Genomic DNA, 22,716 nt, shown 5'->3' on the forward strand with positions numbered 1-22,716 from the left:
CATTTACATTTAGGGTGATTATTGAAATATGAGATCTTCTCATAGCCATTTTATCTTTTGCATTCTGGTAGCTTGGTGTTTCCATTGCTTCCTTGTCCTTGTGTTTCCGTTTTCTTTATTTTTTTTTTTTGGCTTTTGTGGGATTTCCATCTGGTCCTTCTTGTTTTAAGTTATGTACTTAAGTTCTGAATCTTTGGCGTGTGGTTGCCAATATGACTATGTAAAGGAAATACACACACGCATACACACACACACACACACACACACATACACGCACACGCATGCGCGCGCGCGCACACACACACACATACATACATACACCTATATGTATATATACAGTCGTCCTATTTCTTCTGTGCATGCATTATATCCATTTCCCTTTGCAAATTTGGATCATTGAATCCCCCACTTTTCAGTCATTGTTGTCTCAATTTGTCCCTATGTATGCTGAACATTAATTGCTATCTTGCTATAGCAAATCTCTTCTTATTAAGCTTATAATACCTCATTCCTAATAAAGGTTGCACTCCTCTGCTTTTATCAGCCTGCTAGTTACCTTATGCCTAATTATGTATATTTTTTTTTTTTTTGTCATTTTGTTTAGGTGTGCTGACCCCTTTCAGTACTTCCTGTAGTGCAGGCCTCGTAGTGGAGAATACTCTCTATTTTTGTATGTCTTGAAAGGTCTTTATTTCTCCTTCATATCTAAAGGAGAGCTTAGGTGCATATAGTATTCTTGGCTGGTAGTTCCTTCAATTTAATAGTTTGAATATTTGACTTCATTCCTTTCTGACTTGTATAGTTGTGCTGAGAAGTTTGATGATAATCTAATGGGTATTCTTTTATAGGTTACTGTCTTCTTTTCCTTGGCTGCCCTGAGAATTCTGTCTTTGTTGTTGATTTTTGATCATTTTAATGCACTGTGTCTTGGCGAAGGCCTTTTTGGGTTGAGATAATTGGGTGTTCTATTGACTTCTTGAATTCCAAGCTCTAGCTTATTCCTTAGATTTGGGAAATTCTTGTCCACTATTTGTCTGAAAATGTTTTCTAATCCCTGCTCCTTTTCCTCCCCTTCAAGAATTCCCATTCTTATGTTTCCTCTCCTGATGGTATCAGCTAGTTCTTGTATTTCTTTTTCGTTATTTTTCATTCTTCGGTTTCTCTCTTCCTTCTGATTTATTTCTAGATTTCTGTCTTTGATATCACTGATCCTTTCCTTCATTTGGTCGACTCTATTTCTCAAGCTCGTTATTTCATTTTTCAAGTCTTGCTGTGTGTTCTTTATCTCCAGAAGGTCTATTCTGTTCTTTTTGAAGATTTCAATCTCCTTGCTAAAGAACTCATTCGCTAATCTATTTTTTTTACAATTCCTGAAATTGTTGATATGATTTGTTTTAGATCTCATTGAGTTTTTTCAAAGTACCATCCTGAATTCTATGTCATGTAAGTAGTTTATTTCTATGTCTGTAAGCTTATTTTCTGTAGATTTTTCTCTTTCTTTCTGAGATGCCTTGTCACCTTGGTTTTTCATGGTGTGTAATGGACTGATTCTCCTCCTGGGCATTAATGGAATTGTCTTCTGCTTTTTTTTTTCCCCCAGAAGATTTATTGTATAATGGTCCCAAGCCCATTGCAAAGAAGGTGTTTTTCTTTTGGTTTCCAGTAGGTGGTGTCTAAGCCTCTTGGATCTCTACTTTATATAGTCTTAATGTTTTTTCCTTATAGATGTTTAATCATGCTGGCTACCCTCAGTTTCAGTCCCTATCAGTGTTAGCAACAGTTTTGGTAGCGTTTGCTCAGAATCCCGCGGCGTTAGGTGCCATAGGATATGGGCGTGAGGCCCTCTTGGTTGGGGGTTGTGGCCTGCAGCTCAGTTTTGCAACTGCGTCCAGTAAATATCAACTGTTGTTTTTCTTCCATCCTTCTTCTATACCTTCTGTCTTGATGACTGGGCCTTGCCACCAGCCAGCCATGGGGAGCTCAAGGCTTTCCCAGGCAGGGTTATTCAGGGAACTCAATGCTCCTTCTTCCCTTTTTCCTACAGGGAACTCCAGTGGCTGCAAGAAGCAGCTTCTTTATTTCTCCCAGTCCACCACCCGACACCTGGAGTTCTGACCTGTGGTAGCTCTTATGTGCAGATCCCATGCTCAGACATGCTGATGTGCAGTTTGGGTGTTTTTTGTTGAGTTTTAGATGTTCAACTTATTGTTGTTTCAAGGAGAGAGATTTGGGGACGTCTCTCACTCCGCCATGTTTAACCCAATGTCACTCTGAACATTTTAATTACTGAATATAGACTGTGTTTGTGACTTAATATAACAGTAGAAAGATCTGGTACTTAAGAATTAAGGGGAAAGTCTTGGAACCTGCCCAAATCTTTATCCGGAAATTGAGGAAGAATACCCCCTTTACATAGTTTAAAGTGGTAGGAGACTGAAATTAAATTTTGTTTTTATTAAAATCCATGAGTCATGTTTTTTCAAAACGTGGTTTACATTTATATGTGTGTGAACATAAAAAAAAAAATTGGCAAGATGGGCTCCAAACTCTTAACAATGATTACCTCTAAGTGGTGGAATTCTTACTTTATATGTTTCTATATTATTTGAATACATTACTATAAGAAACTATTAGTTTCATCATTTTAAACAAAAGATTTAAAATAGGAAGAAATACTTTTTAAAAAGCCAGTACCTGACATTACAGTAGAATTGTCCACAGATGAGACCTATCTTCTCTAAATCCCCTTTTTCTTTAATATCTCTCCCCTCTGAGCACAGATCTTTCCCTGATATGTCTTATCTTTTCCATTTCCTTTTAATCATAGATACTCCTTTATGATCTCTTCTTTTTATGATTACCACACATGTTTTAAAATTTTTCCCAGCTCTCTGCTTCTTGTCATCTTTTTATAGTCATTCTGCTTGTTACATGGCCACATTTTAAGACTTTTTAACACCACAAGTGCCCTGTTTGCATTAATGTCAGTTTAATTTGGTAATTCATTATGCAACAATTTCTTTTTCAAAACAGAGAATACTGGAAAGTATTTGTATGTTCTGAATTTCTTTTAGATGGGGAAAATAAACCTGAAATCAAAAAATCAACTCCAAACCAGAATATTTCTGATGAAAATAAAACCCATGACATGATAATGGAGAGACTAGCAGGAGACAGTTTCTGGTACTCCATCCTAGGAAGACTCTGGGATTTTGATTACCAGTTAGAGTTTAACCAAGAAAACCAACAGAGACATTTAGGACAAGTATCTTTAACCCCCAAAAAAGTCACACAGGAGAGAAGCCTTGAATGTAATAGATTTGGGGAAAACTATAAGATGAACTCAGACCTTATTATGAATCAGAGAACTTCTTCAATTAAAATACCCTTTAATTCGGACACACAAGGAAACAGTATCAAATATAATTCAGAATTGGTTGACTATCAGGGAAACTATATAAGAGAGAATATTTATGATTATAATGAGTATGGAAATATCTTCAGTCAACATATTATTTTTACTAATCATATTCATGCAGAAGAGAAACCCAGTGAATGTAAGGTGGCCTTCAGCCACAATTCATCTTTTACTCAACCTCAGATAGTCCTTACAGGAGAGAAGCCCTATAAGTGTGATGAATGTGGGAAAAGATTCAGCCAGAGGATACATCTTATTCAACATCAGAGAATTCATACAGGAGAAAAACCTTTTATATGCAATGGATGTGGGAAAGCCTTCCGTCAACATTCTTCTTTTACTCAACATCTGAGAATTCATACTGGAGAGAAGCCCTATAAATGTAATCAATGTGGTAAAGCATTTAGTCGTATCACTTCCCTTACTGAACATCATAGACTGCATACTGGAGAGAAACCTTATGAATGTAGTTTTTGCGGGAAAGCGTTTAGCCAGAGGACACATCTTAATCAGCATGAGAGGACTCATACAGGAGAGAAGCCCTATAAATGTAACGAATGTGACAAAGCCTTTAGCCAGAGTGCACACCTTAATCAACATAGGAAAATCCATACTCGGGAGAAATTATGTGAATATAATAAATGTGACAAAGCCTTAAGCCATAGTCCTTCACTTACTCAGCAACATGTAACTCATGGTGGGGGAATCATATGAATATATAAATGTAGGAAAATTTTTGTCAGACCTTTCCATCTCATTCAATATCAAATTATTCATAGTGGAGAGAAAATGTATAAACAAACGTTTAATGCATAGAAAACAAATAAAGTTAGACCTTAAACTAGTAGCATTTTTCCAAGGAGAAGTTATAAATAGTGAAAATAATTTATATCATGATATAAAACTTATTGTAATGACCAGAAATTCTGTTGGCATAACCTATAATTGTTCACCAGTAAGTTTTATGGTACAAGTTTTTAATTATAGAAACATTGATTAATCAAGGCAATGATGTAATGTAACCAGTCACATAAACTTGAAATAAACAGAAAAGAACATTTCTCAAACTTCAGTCACTTGTGTTCTTCCTTTGCAGTTTTTACCGTATTTAGTGCTTAATATATTTCTTTAAAGGGACTCAGTTTTTAGCATTGTCCTAGGAAATTTTATGTAAATTGAGTGTTATATGCTAACTATGTCTCTTCTAATTTCCATCAGAATAAATATATAACTGAAATTTAAAATATCAATTGATGTACCACCTAAATCTCTGTAGCATTATTTGCAAAACAATGTGGTAGGATATGGCAACATGCTGTTATTGTTTTTTAGCAATCCTTTCATTCTTAATCAGGATCACTTTAAGAGTCATGGTGGAGACTGAAGGTTATGTTGATGAACTTTGAGAGGTGATTCCGAGAAGTCTACTTTTCTATCATGCTGTTCTGGTTTTAAATTTCCCTATAGCAAATGTAAACTTTTGAATTAAAATTGTTGTTTCTGCTGTATTTGCAGGTTTGAATAGAGAAGTTGTTTGTTTGTTTGTTTAATAATGACCGCAGGCTAAGAATCCCTATACCTCCCAGCACCACTATGGAAGACAGGAAGTAGGGGACTATACCAGTCAGTGAACTGTGGTGCTATGTTGAGGCTAAGAACCAGGGAAGAACTTTAGTGTCTTACATAAACAACAAAGGAAGTATTACTCATTGGCTCAATATTTTATTTGTTGAGATAAATTTATGTAACACCCTTTTTCTATAAAGAATTTAGGTGATTTAATTTGATTTTTAGGATTATTGCCTTGTTTGACAAAATTTACATTTTGATGTTCTGAAGCATGATAAATATAACCTGTCATAAGCCATAAACAACTGTAAGTATGAGGCTACTTCAGTTTCTTGCCTTTTCATTTTTACCTCAGTCTTCTCAGGCATGGCTAAAGAAGCCATGAGGCTAAGGTAAAAATGCATTCCCCTTGCTTTCTCACCTTTCTTCTAACATTTGTTCCAGCTTAAGACTTCCATGTTTCTCTCTTTGAAGTACTAGACTTTATAGTCCTGGAACCAAAGCTGAAATGATTTAAAGACTTTTAAAAATTAAAATACTAAAAACCAAGAAATTAATAAACTCATTTCATCACAAGAGTTAAACTTTTCAAAGTACTTTTATGTCCATATGTCAGTAGATGTGAAATATTTAATAAAACCTTGAGTTACTGTACTCAGGGAAGATTTCTAATAGTATCTTTTGTTCAAATATCTGTGTAGTGGAGATTTCATTTTCAGGGCAGATCAGTTCTGGAAGTCTCTTTTCACCAAAAGGCGTTACATTTAACATTCATTTGCCTATAGGGCACTCAGATTTTAGGAAGAGAGAGAGTGAGCCAAGGTGAAGTCTGACAGGAAAGATATATATCAAAGAAGTAATGATTAATTATAACTGGTAAAGGCTTTGATCAAAGTTTAGTATTGCAGCCAGAAAAAGAAAAAAGCAAATATTTCACAAAGAGTACTAAAAGCTCCAATACAAGGCAGTGTATCTTAGGACTAGTGAAAAACAAGAACAATATGGTATTTTGAGAAAAGGGTCAGCAGAATTTGGACAACCCAGATAGAAAGTGTCTGGACTAAATGAGACCACAGTTGGCCAAGGATTTTCACCAATTTCTCATAAATAGGAATTGTAGATTAGAAGCCTAATATATATGTATGTATGTGTGTGTGTGTGTATATATATATATATGTATTATTATATGTGTATGTGTGTGTGTGTGTGTGTGTGTGTGTATGTGTGTGTGTGTGTGTGTGTGTATTCATATTCCTTAGGGTCATTAATGATTATTTTTCTCTTAATTGTACAGTAAACTCATTCTGGTGTGAATTCATTCTCATGTTGTTCTTTGTTCTCTTCAAAATGTTCCAAAGTAAGGAGTGAACCGTAAGTATATGTTAATTACATCAAGATACTGATGTTGGAGTAGGGGAGCCAGAGGAGTAGTACCCATTCAAAAACCTGTTTGTTATTATTTATTTTTGTGTGGGAGGGCAGATATTACCCTTTCATATGTGTTAGTTCATCTAGTCCATCCAACCAAGTGTTTTGCCCTTCTTTTGTAAAAAGAAATACTTAAGCCTACATATAATAATAAAAGACTTATTCAGAGTTTCTCAGAATGAAATGTCACTCAAAAATGGATTATCTTACTCCTAATCCAGTAGATGCAAACAGTGCCAGGAATTGTATTTTATAACACTCTGAAAACATTTAATATATTTAAATTAATAAAATGAAAGATTGCTGCTCAACACCAAAATCTGTGTGACTGTTTCTCAGAACCTCAGAATATTAAAGGAGCATCATGTTGATAGGTTCTCTTATGTCCAGGAGGCTTATGTGCTTGGAGAAAAATACTCATTTGTATTTTGATTAATGTTCAGTTTATTAATTTAAGAAACCAACTGATATTCTTTAAATCACCAATATTCCTTTCCCAAGGTTCCAATTATTCAGTTATTCCTAGATTTAGGTTGTTCAAACATGTACTGTTTGTATTCCTACCTCAGGTTTTTGGTAATCTTGTCCAGCCCAAAATAAAAATAATACTGTCTCAGACAAATTAAGTTACAATTTCTGGATCAGCAACTAGTTGATCCCTGAGTCATCCAGAAAACCTAGTTGCACAGACCAAATAACTTTCTTTGGTTTGTTATAACAATATCACTATTATGTCTTGGGATGTTTTAAGACCAACCTTTTGTATAGATTTAAAATTTTTGATTCTTGAACTGCCCCCAAACCATTTGGTCCATTGTCCTGTCATTTTGATGACCTTGTTGGCTAACATTATTTAAAGCTTCTATATGCTTCCTTAGTATGATTAATGTCATCCAACTCCTTACTGAAGAATGCTAGTTTTGTTGTGTTCCTCTATAAAATATTTAGCTACCTCATTTAGCAACACACTGTTGAATCCTCTTTCTGCTTGGTTATTGTATGTGACTGTTAGATCTAATTAGTTGTTGAACCAGACTTCTACTTGCTATAAGGCAGAGGTCCCCAACCCATGGGCTGTGGACAGGTACCAGTCTGTGACCTGTTAAGAACTGGCCTACACAGCAGGGGCTCAGTGGCGGGTGATCAAGTGAAGCTTTATCTGTATTTGCAGCCGCTCCGTAGTGGTAGCATCACTGCCTTAGCTCCACCTCAGATCATCAGGCATTAGATTCTCATAGGAGCACCCATCCCTGATGCCAAAAAGATTGGGAACTGCTGCTCTAAGGGATTATTCAGTTTTTCCTATTTCTTGATATGGCTCAATATTTTACATTATTGGGCTTACCCAGTACCCTGTTTATTCTTAACTGATTAAATAAGAATATACATGTATACGTACATGTGCACACACTTAGCAAGAAAAGACAATATATGTTACTTTTTTGAGATCAGTAATGAATCACACAGGGGTGTTCCAGTCGAGATGGCAAAATAGGTAAACTGTTCATCTTATCACATAATTGCATGAAAGTTATAGCTAAATTATAGATCAACCATTATTAAGACTCACCTGAAGACTAGCTGAGCAGAATTCCTATGACTAAGAATGTAAAGAAACCAGAATAAGACTGATAAGAGGGGCAAAGATGTGGAATGGACAGGTCCCACACCCACATTGTGGCATTTAAGAATTGGGAGAAATACCTCAGCTGTGGAGTTTTCCCAGCCCTGCACCAGGTCCCCCAACTTGGGATACCAGTGCCAGGAAAAGCAGTCCCCATAATATCTGACTGCGGAAACCAGTGGGGATTGCATTGGAGTGAAACGAAGGGCTACTGGAGTCCCAGGCATTCACTTGTGGGGCCTGCTCATGGACTTGCTCACTCACAAACTCATTAACTATGGCTTCCAGCACAGAAGCAGCAGCTCAAAGAGCTGCAGGGACATATGAGGAAGAATTAAATTGGTTACCTTCAGGGCAAGGGCTGGAAGGTCAGGGATCAGGGCAGCTCTCTCCGGGGTGAAAGTGTTAGCAGGCACCATTGTTTCCTTGTTGAGCGAATCTCACACATAACCAGAAGACATAAGCAAGTACAAAATCTAGGCAATCCATTAACCTGGCTAATACTGTTCGCACCACCCTGATGATTCCCTGAGACCAAATTCACACAACTCACAATCCATTTGAACCTTTTCCAGCAGTTTATACACACAAGTGGCCTGCTTTGACTCATGTGGACTTTACTAAAATCTCTTAAAGGTCCACAACCCCAAACAAGTAGTGACTGGCCTCAGCATGCCCTGTACCAACTGGTAATAAGCAACCCCAAGCCTGTCATAAGCTATGGCCAGTGTTGGCTTGGAACATTGCTTTAACTAAGTGTCCAAAAGCCCAGCACAAGTAGGGGCTGGCCTCAGCTAACATTGTGGTACTCACCAAAGAGTTCCAAGACTAGCATAAGTGGCAGCTACCTCAGTTCACGGCAGTCTCTTCAAGAGCATCCAGGCCCATCACAAGAGGCAACCAATGTCAGATCACTTTGTACTTCCCACCAGGAGGCTCTAATTCAGGCACAAGTGGCATCTGAAGATGGCTTACACTGAAGCCCCTCATGAGAGGCTACATAAACAACACACCCAATGGCCTGCTTCAAACAACACCATAGCACCCCAACCACCTCCAAAAATGATACTCGAAGGGTGGACTTGGTTTCATGAGAGCCCCACTAAATCAATTCCAAATTCATGGAATCAGCCCACACACAACAGCTTGTCTGCTATAGTCATGGTCAGCCTTCAGCCAGCAGCCTGAGGATCAGTCCTACCCATACAGCAATCAAGTCTCAACTATAACATGAGGGCACACACAATCCACACAAGGGACACCCCTGGGGCACTCAGCTTAGGTGACCAGGGAGAATGTGCCTCTGAGCCCCACAAAATATCCACTACAGAAGGCCGCTCTGCTAAGACTGGGAGATATAGCACATCTACCTAATAAATACAAACACAGGGAATCAGCCAAAAGGAGACAAACATGTCTCAAATGAAAGAACAGGACAAAATTCTAGAAAAAGAACTAAATGAAATGGAAACAAGTGATCTACCAGATAGAGTTCAAAACACTGGTTATAAGGATGCTCAATGAATGTAAGGGAAGAATAGATGAACTCTATGAGAACATCAACTAACAGGAAGCATTTTAAAAACAGTAAGAAATGAAGTTAAAGTAACTGGAATGAAGAAAACAGAGGAAATCAGTATCAAATTATCTAAAGAAGAGGACTGAATTGGTGATCTGGAAGACAAACAGGTGGAAAACACCCAGTTGAAACAACAAAAAGAAAAGAATAAAAAAATAAGGATAGTTTAAGGGATTTGGGGGACAACATAACATGTGTCAATATTCACATCATATGGGTACCAGAAGAAGATTGAGAGCAAAGGATTGAAAAGCTGTTTGGAGCTCTCTCAGTCAAGATGGCATGGAAAGTGAATGCTGTGCATGCCTACTCTTGTGACCACACCAAAATTATAACGGAACTATAGAGCAACCATCACACGGAGTCACCTGAGGTCAGGAGCTGAACAGAAGCCCTACAACTAGGGAGCTCCCATAAGACTGTCAGACAAATTCTCAATAGAAAATTTGCAGACCAGAAGCACTTGGCATAAGATATTGAAAGTGATAAAAAGCCAGGACCTACAACCAAGATTACTCTACCTGGCAAAGCTATCATTTAGAATCGAAGTACAGATAAGAGTTTCCCAGACAAGAAAAAGCTAAAGGTAAGAGGGGCAGAGATGAGAATTGGCCTGGACCACAGCCACGTGTGGCAATTGAGAATCAAGAGCCCCCTCCCCCACCTAAGAAGTGACGGGTCCTGGCCCCAAACTGAGGTTCTCAGCCCAGGCTTCCAGTTCCCACAACCTCTGGCTATTAGAACCAGCAGAGGTTGCAGCTGAGTGAGACAGAGGGCTGTGGGAGTCAGACTTTCCTCTTAGAGGGCCCATGCCCAGACTTGTTGGCTGACTCGGTCACTCTGAGCTTCAGCTATGGAGCAGCTGCTTGAGGAGCACCAGGGACACAGGGAGACACTGAGTTGTCAGAGTTTGGGGGAGGGGTAGAGGGGCAGCTTTCTCCTGGACAGAAGTGCTGGCAGTATCCATTGTTCCTTTGTTGAGCCCTCCCAACTTCCATATCCTGACACAGGCACCACCATATCTGAGTTGCCATCAACTTGGATAACACAGGTCACTCCACCCAGATGATTCCCTGAGACTTGCCTCTCCTAACTTGTGGGCCAACGCAAGCCACTTCCAGTACTTTATTCCATACAAATGGCCTGTGTTGGCTCTTGCTGTATACTTTCCTAACCTCTCAAAGGCTGAAAAGACCCAAAGAAGCAGCATCTGGCTTTGGCCTGCCCTGTACCTCTTGCAGAGCAGCCCCAAGACCCGCACTAGTGGCAGCTGGCCTCAGTTTCTGACTTGACCCTTCAAGGCACCTATAAGCCTAGCAAGGGTGGCAGCCATCTGTGGATTGCTTGGTAACTCTTACCATGTGGCCCTGGAGGCACACAGGCTGTGGCTAAATTTTGCTTGCAGCGAGACCCCTCCCATGACTCTGCCACTGGGCCCCACAGGACACCTACTACATAAAGCCACTCTCCTAAGACTGGGAGACTTACGATCTTTACCTAGTGCATAGAAACAGATACAGGAAGGCAGCCAAAATGGGGAGACAAAGAAACATGTTCCACGTGAAAGAACAAAACAAAGCTCCAGAAAAGGAACTCACCAAAATGGAGACAAGCAATTTCCCAGATGCACAGTTCAAAACACTGGTTATAAGGATGCTCAAGGAACTTAGAGGACGAGTAGATGGACTCAGAACTTGAACAAAGAGAAATTTTTTTAAAAAATGGAGAAAGAAAACTTAAAAGGGAACCAGTCAGAAGTGAAGAATACAATATCCGAGATGAAGAGTATATTAGAGGGAATCAACAGAGTGGATGAAGCAGAGGTTCGAATCACCAACATAGAGGATGAAGTAGCAGAAGACACCCAATCAAAACAGCAAGAAGAAAAAAGAATCGAAAAAAAAAAAGTTTAGGGAGCCTCTGAGACAATATCAAGCATAACAACATTCATATCATAGGGGTACCAGAAGGAGAAGCGAGAGAGCAAAAAGTTGAAAACCTGTGATGGAAATGATGGAAATGATGGAAAACTTCTCTAACTTGGTGAAGGAAATTGACATACAACCCCTGAAAGTGCATAGACTCCCAAACAGGATGAACTCAAAGAGGCCCACACCAAGACACATCATAATTAAAATGCCAAAGGTTAAATTCAAATAAGAACTTTAAAAGCAAGAAGAAAAAAGCAATTAGTTACCTTCAAGGGAGCTCCCATAAGACTGTCAGCCAAATTCTCAACAGAAAATTTGTGGACCAGAAGCACTTGACATAAGATTTTGAAAGTGATAAAAAGCCAGGACCTACAACCAAGATTACTCTACCTGGCAAAGCTATCATTTAGGATCAAAGGACAGATAAATGTTTCCCAGACAAGAAAAAGCTAAAGGAATTCCTCAACACCAACCTAGCATTACAGGAAATGCTGGAGCAACTTTTTTAAGAAGAAAAAATATGTATCATAAATATGAATAAAGAATGACAATAACTATGTATCTATCAACAAGTAACTTCAAGGGGTGCTCCATAGTGTAGTAGTTAGCACGTCTGCTTTACACGCAGAAGGTCCTGAGTTCATGCCCCAGGTGGAGCCACGGACCGACCATACCCCAGGTGCGCCAGGCCCTGGGTGTGCCAGGCCCATCTAGTGCGCCGGGGATGCTAGGCCCTGGGGGTGCCAGGCCCCGGGTGCACACCGCAAGTGTGTGGGAGGAGACGCCTCACCTTCAGAGATCCAGTTCTTAAAGGGAAACGGCAACATCCATAGGTCAGGGGTGGAAGTGGGCCGGGGGGTAAATTAAAGAGGAAGGAAAATGAAAAAGAATTAAATGCTCTAATCAAAAGATAAGATGGCTGAAAGAATAAGAAAACAAGACCCTTACATAAGCTGCCTACAAGAGACTCACTTCAGATTAAGACACATACAGACTGAAAGTAAGGGGATGGAAAAAGATATTTCATGATGGATCTAGAGAGTGCTGAGTGGAGTAAGTCAGAGAAAGACAAATGCCATATGATTCCACATACATGTGGAATCTAACAAAATAAACAAAAACAAACTCATAGATACAGAGAACATTTTGAGGGTTACCAGATGAGAGGAAGTAGAGAGGATCAGTGAAAAGGGGGAAAGGGATTAAGAATTACAAATTGAAAATTACAAAATAGTCATAGAGATAGAAAGTATAGCATAAGGAATGTAGTCAATAACTGTACGGTGTCAGAGAGGTACTAGATTTATTGCGGTGATCATTTTGCGAGTTATATAGATATTTATTCACTATGTTGTACAACTGAAACTAATATATTGTATGCCAACTATAACTGAAAATTAAAAAAATATATATTGTTTAAAAAAAAGCCTATTTGAAGAAGTGATGGAAATTTTCTTTAACCAGTGAAGGCAAATTCAGGAAGCACATATAATCCCAAACAAGATGAACCAAGGAGGCCCACACCAACACACATAATTTAAATGCCAGAATTAAAAACAAAGAATCTTAAAAGCAGCTAGGAATTCGAGTTATTAACATACAAGGGAGCTCCATAAGATTGTCAGCTGATTTCTCAACAAAAACATTGCAGACCAGAAGGGATTGGAATGAATCATTCAAAGTAATAAGAAAACCAAGACCTACAACCAAGATTACTCTACTCAGCAAGGCTATCGTTTGGAATTGAAGGAGAGATCATTTCTCAGAGAAGAAAAAGCTAAAGGAGATCACTAAACCAGTATTATAAGAAATCCTTAAAGGATCTTTTTAAGAAGGAAAAAAGCAAACATGAATAAGAAAATAGAGGAAAGAAAAAAATCTTAACTAAGGCAACCTTTGTAAAAGCAGTGGATCAACCAATTATAAAGCTAGCACAAAAGTTAAAAGGGAAAAGTAGAAAGACCATATATGATTACAACAATAAATTAAGGGATATACACAAACAGGAAGTAAAAGACAAAAACAAATGGAGTGGGTGAGTAAAAATTGTAGTGATTTTAGAATTTGCTTGAATTTAAGTGACCACCAACTCGATATAGAGTAGTATAAACATAGCTTTGTACATATGAAGCACATGGTAACCACAAACCAAATATCTACAAGTTATACAAAAAAAAAAAAAAACAAAATAATCCAAACACAACACTATAGAGAGTTATCAACATAGAAGAGCAAGAGAATAAGAAAGGAACAGAGAACTACAGAATCAATCAGAAAAGAATAAAATGGCACTAACTACATACCTATCAATAATTACTTTAATGTTAAGGACTAAATGTTCAATTCGAAAGACATGAGGTGGCTGGGTAAAAAAAAAAAAAAAAATCAAGACCTGTACATATGCTACCTGCAAGAGACCCACCTTGGATTAAAAGACATAGACAAAGTAAAGGGATGGGAAAAGATATTTCATGCAAATAGAAATTTTTAAAAAACTGGGGTAGCAAAACTTACATCACATAAAATAGACTTTAAAATAAGGGCTGGCTGTAACAAGATACAAGAGCACTTTATAAGGATAAGGAGATCAATCCAACAAGAGAATATAACTCTTGTAAATATCTATTCACCCAACATAAAAGCACCTAAATATATAAAGCAAAATAATGACATGCAGGGATTGACAGTAAAACAACAAAAGTTAGGGGGCTTTGACATCAGTGGATAGATCCTCCAAACAGAAAATCAACAAGGAAACAGCCCTAAATGACACATTAGACCAATGGACTTAGTTGTATTTTAGGATATTTACCGAAAAGAAGCAGAATGTACATTTTTTTCAAGTGCATATGGAACGTTTACCAGAACGAACTCATATTAGGCCATGACACAAGGCTCAATAAATTTAAGATTAAAACCATCTTTTGATATGAATCTCACAGTGCTATGAAATGAAATCAATTACAAGAAAACTGAAGAACACAAACACAGAGCTAAATAACATGCTGCTAAACAATGGGTTAACAATGAGATCAAGGGAGAAATAAAAAATATATATCTTAAGGAAAATGAAAAGGCAATGACCCAAAAATCTATGGGATACAGCCAAAGCAGTTCTAAGAAGAAAATACATAGCAATACATTCCAATCTCAAGAAACAAGAAAAATCTCAAATAAACAGTCATATCCTAAACTTGAACAAACAAAGCCCAAAGTATAAGGAAGGAAATAAAAAAGATCAGAGCAGAAATAAATGAAATAGATTCTAAACATTTTTTTAATTAAAAAATAATAGAAAAACATCAATGAAATCAAGAGCTAGTTCTTTGAAAAGACAAAAATGATAAACCTTAAGCTAGACTCATCAAAAAAGAGAAAGAGGAGGCCCAAATAAAGAAAACCAAAAATAAAATTGGAGATATAAAAATTGACACCAGAGAAATGCAAAGGATTATAAGGAAATACTATGAACAATTATATGCCAACAAATTGAAGAATTTGTAAGAAATGGGTGAATTCCTAGAAACATAAAATCTTCTGAGACTGGATCAGAAAGATACAGAGTATCTGAACAGAACAATGACTACTGACAAAATCAAATCAGTAATTTTAAAACTTTCAATAAACAAAAGTCCTGGACCAAATGACTAAACAGGTGAATTTTAGCAAACTTTCAAAGAAGAATTAATACCTAATTTTCAAAATATACCAAATTAATGCAGAGGAGGGAAGGATACCAGATTTATTTTAAGAGACCAAAATTACCCTGATATTAGAACCATGCAAAGGCATTACAAAAAAGAAAAGTTTAGCCCAATATTCTTGATATACATAGATACAAAATAACTCAAAAGATATTAGCAAACTAAATTTAGCAATACATTGAAAAGATCATACATCATGATCATGTGTGATTTATTCCTGGATTCCAAGGTTGGTTCAATATCAGCAAATCAAGAAATGTTTATACCACATAAAGGATAAAAATCATATGATTAAATCAATAGATGTACAAAAAGCATTTGACAAAATTCAACATTTTTTATGACAAAAACTCTTAGCAAAGTGGGGATAGAGAAAACCTACCTCAACAAAATAAAGGTTATATATGTCAAACCCACAGCTAACATCATACTCATCGGGGTAAAGCTGAAAGAGTTAATTAAGATTTCTTAATATCAGGAACAAGACAAGAATGTTCCCTTTTACCACTTTTATTCAACATAGTATTGGAAGTCCTAACCACAACAATCAGACAAGAAAAAGAAATAAAAAGCATCCAAATTAAAAAGAAGTAAAACTGTCATTATTTGCAGTTGACATAATACTATATATAGAAAACTCTAAAGATTTCACCAAAAAAGACTCATAACTAATAAATTAATTCAATAAATTAGTGAGATACTAAATAAATATTCAAAAATTGGTTGCATTTTTATACACCAATAATGAACTATCAGAGAGAAAAAATTAAGAAAACAATCCCATCTTTAATTGCACTGAAAAGAATAAAATGGCTAGGAATGAATTTCACCCCCAAAGTGAAAGACCCGTACTCAGAAAACTATAAGACATTATAGAAAGAAATTGAAGAAGGTACAAATAAATGAAAGGATATACCATGCTCATGGATAAGAAGAATCAATATCTTTAAAATCTGTACTACCCAAAGCAATCTACAGATTCAGTGCAGTCTGTCAAAATACAACTGACTTTTTTTTACACAACTGGAACACATATTCTTAAATTTCTATGGAACCAGAAAAGAACCTGAAGAGCCAAAGCAATCTTGATAAAGAACAAAGTTGAAGGTATCACACTATATGGCATCAAACTATACTACAATGCTATAGTATTCAAAACAGCATGGTTCTGGCATAAAAGCAGGCAAATAAATGGAACAGAATAGAGAGCCCAGAAATAAAGCTACACCTATATGGTCAATCTATGATGAAAGACTCAAGAATATACAACGGGGTAAAGATAGGCTCTTCAATAGAGTGTTAGGAAAACTGGACAGACACATGCAAAACAATGAAACTGGATCACTTTCTTACACCATATATAAGAATAAACTGAAAAATGAATTAAAGACTTAAATGTAAGCCTCAAAACCATAAAACTCCTAAAAGAAATCATAGGCAACAAATTCTTTATATCCATTTTAATAATATGCTTTTGGATATGTCTTCTCAGGCAAGGGAAACAAAATGTATCCAAACTAAAAAGTTTTTGCACAGCAAAAGAAACCATCAACAAAACAAAAAGACAGCCTACGACATGGCAGAAGATAGCCTCTTCCCTTGATACATCCAATAAAGGGTTAATATGTTATGATTGGAAGGAAGATGTTCAAAGCCATCTCCAGTTTTTTCCCTCTATAAAACATGGGATTAGCTTTTTCTCCTACCTCCTGTTGAAAGAGTTCTAGTTTCTTATAGTAGTAGTGGTGGCTGCAGCAGCAGCAACAGCCACCAAAGTCTAGGCACCAGGGATGTATATGACCATTAAGAAAGCAAAATTCATGCTTCTGCTACAACTACTGCTATAAGGTTCTTTTAGCAGTAAAACAAGATAATATGTCTTTTAAGAAAAGACCATAGTTTCTCAATGACTTTTCTAATTTAGCGTATGTGCTTGTACTATTGTTTTAACAAGATATGGTTTCTTTATCACTGGGATGATCATCTCCATTGACAGAAATCATTTAATTAACTTTATTTAAAATCGATTCCAAAAAAAAACTTTAGAAAGTAAAAAAAATAATAAATGAATAAATAAATGTATGAATAAAATTTATTCCAGGCTGCCTCTAGAGACGCTCAAAGATTTGTTTGAAAACAAGCTCTAACTTTATTTTTAAAATTATATTCTGATTTTTCCGAAAAACATGGCAGAGTGGGAGACATCCCCAGATCTCTCCCCTTGAAACAACAATAAACTGAACATCTAAAACTCAACAAAAAAACATCCAACTTGCACACCAGCAAGCCTGAGTGTAGGATCTGCGAATAAGAGCTACCACAGGTCAAAATCCCAGGAGTCGGGTGGTAGACTGGGAGAAAAAGAAGGTGCCTCTGGCAGCCACATGAGTTCCAAGCAAGTGTAGAGGGAGGAAAGAATGTGCAGTGGGTTCCCTGAACAACCCTGCCTAAGAGAGCTGTGAGCTCCATGCAACAGCATTACCCAGGGATCAGGGCAGAAAGAAGAGAAGTGGGGACAGCAGAGAGTGGGAATGGCAGAGAAGCAACAGTTGAATATTAGCATCCGCAGTTGCAAAAAACTTGGCTGAAAAGCAGCCCCATTCCCCAACCCAGAAGGCCCCTCCCCCATTACCTCCAAGACCAAACACCATAGAGCGCCAGGAGAATCTGAGCAAACGCCACTGAAACTGTTGCTAAAACTGACAGGGAATGAGACAGGGTAGTGAGCGTGATTGAATATCTATAAGAAAAAAAAAGCATTACTACGACTTTATATGAAGTAAGGATCCAAGAGGCTTAGACGCCACCTACTGGAAACCAAAAGAAAAGCGACTTCTTTACAAAAGGCTAAAGAGACACAGTATATAATAAATCATCTTTCTGGGAAAAAAGCAAAATACACTTACTAATTCTCAGGTGGGAAATAGCCCTTTAAACACTATGAACAACCAAGGCGACAAGGCAGCTCAGAAAGAAAGAGAAAAATCTCCAGAAAATAAGCTTACAGACATACAAATATGCGACTTAAATGACAGAATTCAGGATGGTACTTCTGAAAAAACCTCAATGAGATCGAAACAATTCATATCAACAATTTCAGAAACTGAAAAAAAAGCAACTACAGAGGAGAATGAGTTCTTTAGCAAAGAGATTGAAACCCTCAAAAAGAACCAAATAGAATTTCTGGAGATGGAGAACACACTGAACAAGAAGAAAAATGAAATAGCAAGCTTGGAAAATAGAGTCGACCAAATGGAGGAAAGGAACAGTGATATCGAAGACAGAATTCTAGAAATAAATCAGAAGGAAGAAGAGAAAAACTGGAGAATGAAAAATAATGAAAGAAAAAAATAATAATGAAAGAGAAATACAAGAAATAGCTAATACCATCAGGAGAAGAAATATAAGAATAATGGGCACTATCGAAGGGGAGGAAAAGGAGCAGGGATTAGAAAGCATTTTCAAACAAATAGTTGACATGAATTTCCCAAGTCTAAGGAATGAGCTGGAGCTTGGAATTCAAGAAGTCAATAGAACACCCAATTATCTCAACCCAAAAGGGCCTTCACCAAGACACATTGTATTAAAGTTATCAAAAATTAATGACAAAGATGAATTCTCAAAACAGTATGGGAGAAGAAAATGGTAACGTATAAGGGAAAACCCATTAGATTATCATCGGACTTCTCAGCACAAATATTATAAGCCAGAAAGGAATAGAATCAAATATTTAAACTATTACTTTAAACAAAGTGAAAGGACCTACCAGCCTAGAATAATGTATCTAGCTAAGCACTACTTTAGATATGAAGAAAAAATTAAGACTTTCCAGACATACAAAAATTGAGGGAATTCTCCACTAAGAGTCTTGCACTACAGGAAATACTGAAAGGTGTCAGCTCACCTAAAACAAAATGACAAAAAATATATATACATAATTAGGAGAAAGGTGACTATCAGGTAAATAGAAGCAGAGGAGTACAACTCTAACTAAGAACAGGGCATTATAGCTTAAATATTAAGAAGTAAATTGTTATAACAAGATAGTAATGAAAGTTCAGCATACATGGGGGCAAACTGAGATAACAATGACTGAAAAGAGGAGGATTCAAGATCCAAATGCGCAAAAGGAAATGGAGATAAGGCACACGCAGAAGAAAATTGACTCGTGTATGTGTATATATATATATCACTATTCTTTTCATATTCGTAATGGTAACCACGTACCAAAGATTCAGAATGAAGTATCTAAAATAAAACAAGAACCAGAGGCAAAATCCACAAAAGCCAACCAAAATAAAGAAAACAGAAAAACCAAGGACAAGAAAGCAATGAAAACACCAAGATATCAGAAAGCAAAAGATAAAATGGTTATAAGAAGACCTCATAAATGGACTGAACTCACCAATAAAAAGGCACAGAGTTGCATATTGGATCAAAAAACAAAACCCAACCATATGCTGCCTCCAGGACACACATTTCAGCTCCAAAGACAAATACAGACTCAAACCGAAAGGGTGGAAAATGATACTGCATGCATATGGCATTCAGAGAAAAGCAGGAGTAGCAGTACTAATATCAGATGAACTAGACTTCAAAATAAAAAAGGTAAAGAAAGATACTGAGGAACTCTTCAAAACGATAGAAGGAATCATGCACCAAGAAGACATAACACGTATTAATACCTGTGCTCCCAATCAGGGAGCCCTGAAATATGTAAAGCAATAACTAACAGAACTAAAGGGAGAAACACAGCAAAACACTATCGTAGTAAGGGACCTAAATACCAAACCGTTGGATATGGACAGGTCATCCAAACAGAAAATCAATAAGGAATTAACAACCTTAAATGACACATTAGACCAACTGAACATAATTGACATATACAGAGCCTTCCATACCAAAACAGCTGCTTATACATTCTTCTCCAGTACACATGGAACATTCTCAAGAATCAACCACATACTGAGATAAAAAGATAGCCTCAACAAATATAAGAGGGTTGAAATGATACCAACCATATTCTCTGATCATAGTACTTTGAAACTAGAGATCAACTGCACAAAGAAATCAGGAAGAACCACAAATACATGGAAATTAAACAACATGCTACTGAAGAATAAGTAGGTCAGAGAAGAAATAAAAAGAGATCAAAAGATGTATAGAAAAGAATGATAATGATAGTACAACATATGAAACTTTTGTGACATAGCTAAAGCGGTCATAAGAGGAAAGTTCATATCATTACAGGCCTACCTTCAAAAACAAGAATGAGCCCAAATAAACAACCTAACACTTCATCTTTAAAAACTAGAAAAGGAAGAACAAATGAAGCCTAAAGTCAACAGAAGGAAAGAAATAAAATAAGAGCAGAAATAAATAAAATTGAAAACAACAACAAAAAAAAACAATAAAAAAATAAATGCAACAAAGAGCTAGTCTTTGAGAAGGTTAATAAAATTGACAAACCACCGGCTAGACTCACTAAAGACAAAAAAGAAAAGACACAAATAAATTTGGGGATCAAAAAGGGGAAATTATGACTGACATCACAGAAATACAAAGGATTATACAAAATACTATGAAGAAGTATATAACACCAAATTTAATAACCTAGAAGAAATGGACTAGTACTTAGAAAAATTCAACCTTCCTAGACTGAATCAAGAAGATCTAGAAAATCTAAATAGACTGATCAGCAGTATGGAAATTGAAACAATCATCGAAAACCTACCAAAATGTAAAAGTCCAGGACCAGATGGCTTCACCAGTCAGTTCTACGAAATACTCAAAGAAGATTTAATACCTATTCTCAAACTCTTCCAAAATATCGAAGAGGAGGCATTACTTCCCAACTCATTTTATGAGGCCAATAATTCTCTGATACCAAAACCTGGTAAGGATCACACACACACACACACACACACACACACACACACACACACACACACACACACAAAGAAACTACAGACAAATATCTCTCATGAACACAGATACAAAAATCCTAAATAAGATACTAGTGAACCGAATACAGCAACATAGTAAAAAGATAATAAACCACAATCAAGTGGGCTTCATCCCAGGGGCACAGGGATGGTTCAACATACTCAAATCAATTATTGTGATACACCACGTAAACAAATTTAAAAATAAGAATTATATGATTATACAAGTTATAGCATCCATTTATGATCAACACACTTAACAAAATCGGTATAGAAGGAAAGTACCTTAACATAATAAAGGCCATCTATGACAGACCCTCAGCCAACATTATACTTAATGGTGAAAAATTTAAAACTTTCCCTCTAACATCAGGAACAAGGAAAGGCTGTCCACTATTGCCACTGTTATAACATTGGAGGTCCTAGCGAGTGCAATCAGGCAAGAGAAAGTTAAAAAAGGCATCCAAATAGGAAACAAGGAAGTCAAATGGTCACTATTTGCAGATGACATGATTCTCTATATAGAAAACTCTAAAGACTCCACAAGAACACTACTAGAAACAATAAGCAAATACAGTAAAGTGTCTGGATACAAAATTAACGTTCAAAAATCCATAGTGTTTCTATATTCAGAAAAAAAAGTGGAAAAATAATTCCTTTTGCAATTGCAGCAAAAATAAAATACCTAGGAATAAATCTAATGAAACATGTGAAGGACCTATATAATGAAAACAAGACTCTATTAAAAGAAATCGAAGAAGATACAAAGAAATGGAAAGGTATTCCGTGTTCTTGGATTGGAAGAATCAACATAGTTAAAATGACCTTATTACCTAAATCATTATACAGATTTAATGCAATCCCCATCAAAATCCCATCGGCATTTTTTAAAGAAACAGGACAAAAAAATCATCAGATTTGTATGGAGGTACAAAAGACCTCAAATTGCCAAAGCCATCCTGAGGAAAAAAAATGAGGCTGGAAGCATCACTCTGCCTGACTTCAAATTATACTAGAAAGCAACAGTAATCAAAATGGCATGGTATTGGCAGCAAAACAGACACACAGACCAGTGGAACAGAATAGAGAGTCCAGAAGTAAACCATATTTATATGGACAAATAATTTTCGACCAAAAATAATTTAAAATCCAAGCAGTGGAGAAAGGAAAGCCTCTTCAATGAATAGTGCTGGGAACATTGACAGGCCACCTGCAAAAGAATGAAACTAGACTGTTGCCTATCACCACACACCAAAATTAACTCAAAATGAATTAAGGACCTGAATATAAAACCTGAAACAATAAACTGCATAGAAGAAAACAGGAACGAAACTCAAGGACCATGAACTTAAAGAGAATTTTATGAATTTGACTTCGAAGGCAAGGGAAGTAAAAACAAAAATAAATGAATGGAACGACATCAGACTAAAAAGCTTCTGATCAGCAAAAGAAGTCATCAACAAGGTGAAGACAGCCATCTGAATGTAATAATATATTTGCAAGCAATGCCTTCAATAT

The 22,716-nt window shown here is 36.6% G+C and overlaps 1 protein-coding gene across 5 annotated transcripts in view; it reads left to right on the top strand.

The window, feature by feature from the left end:
• The window catches only part of ZNF713 (zinc finger protein 713), a 62,266-nt gene extending 57,776 nt beyond the window's left edge, over positions 1-4,490 (top strand). For 2 of the 5 annotated variants that reach the window (XM_039849056.1, XM_039849057.1), the window contains exon 5: positions 3,075-4,490. In XM_039849056.1, the coding sequence (XP_039704990.1) occupies positions 3,075-4,132 (1,058 nt within the window). In that variant the 3' untranslated portion in view covers positions 4,133-4,490. Of the gene's footprint in view, positions 1-2,044; positions 2,150-3,074 lie in introns of those variants that run through there. The other 3 variants (XM_039849061.1, XM_039849058.1, XM_039849063.1) reach the window with 3 other exon arrangements.
• The last annotated feature ends 18,226 nt before the right edge of the window (positions 4,491-22,716 follow it).

The sequence above is a fragment of the Pteropus medius genome, unplaced genomic scaffold (genome assembly GCF_902729225.1).
Source record: "Pteropus medius unplaced genomic scaffold, Ma_sr-lr_union100, whole genome shotgun sequence".
In the NCBI taxonomy this organism is placed as follows: Eukaryota; Metazoa; Chordata; class Mammalia; order Chiroptera; family Pteropodidae; genus Pteropus; species Pteropus medius.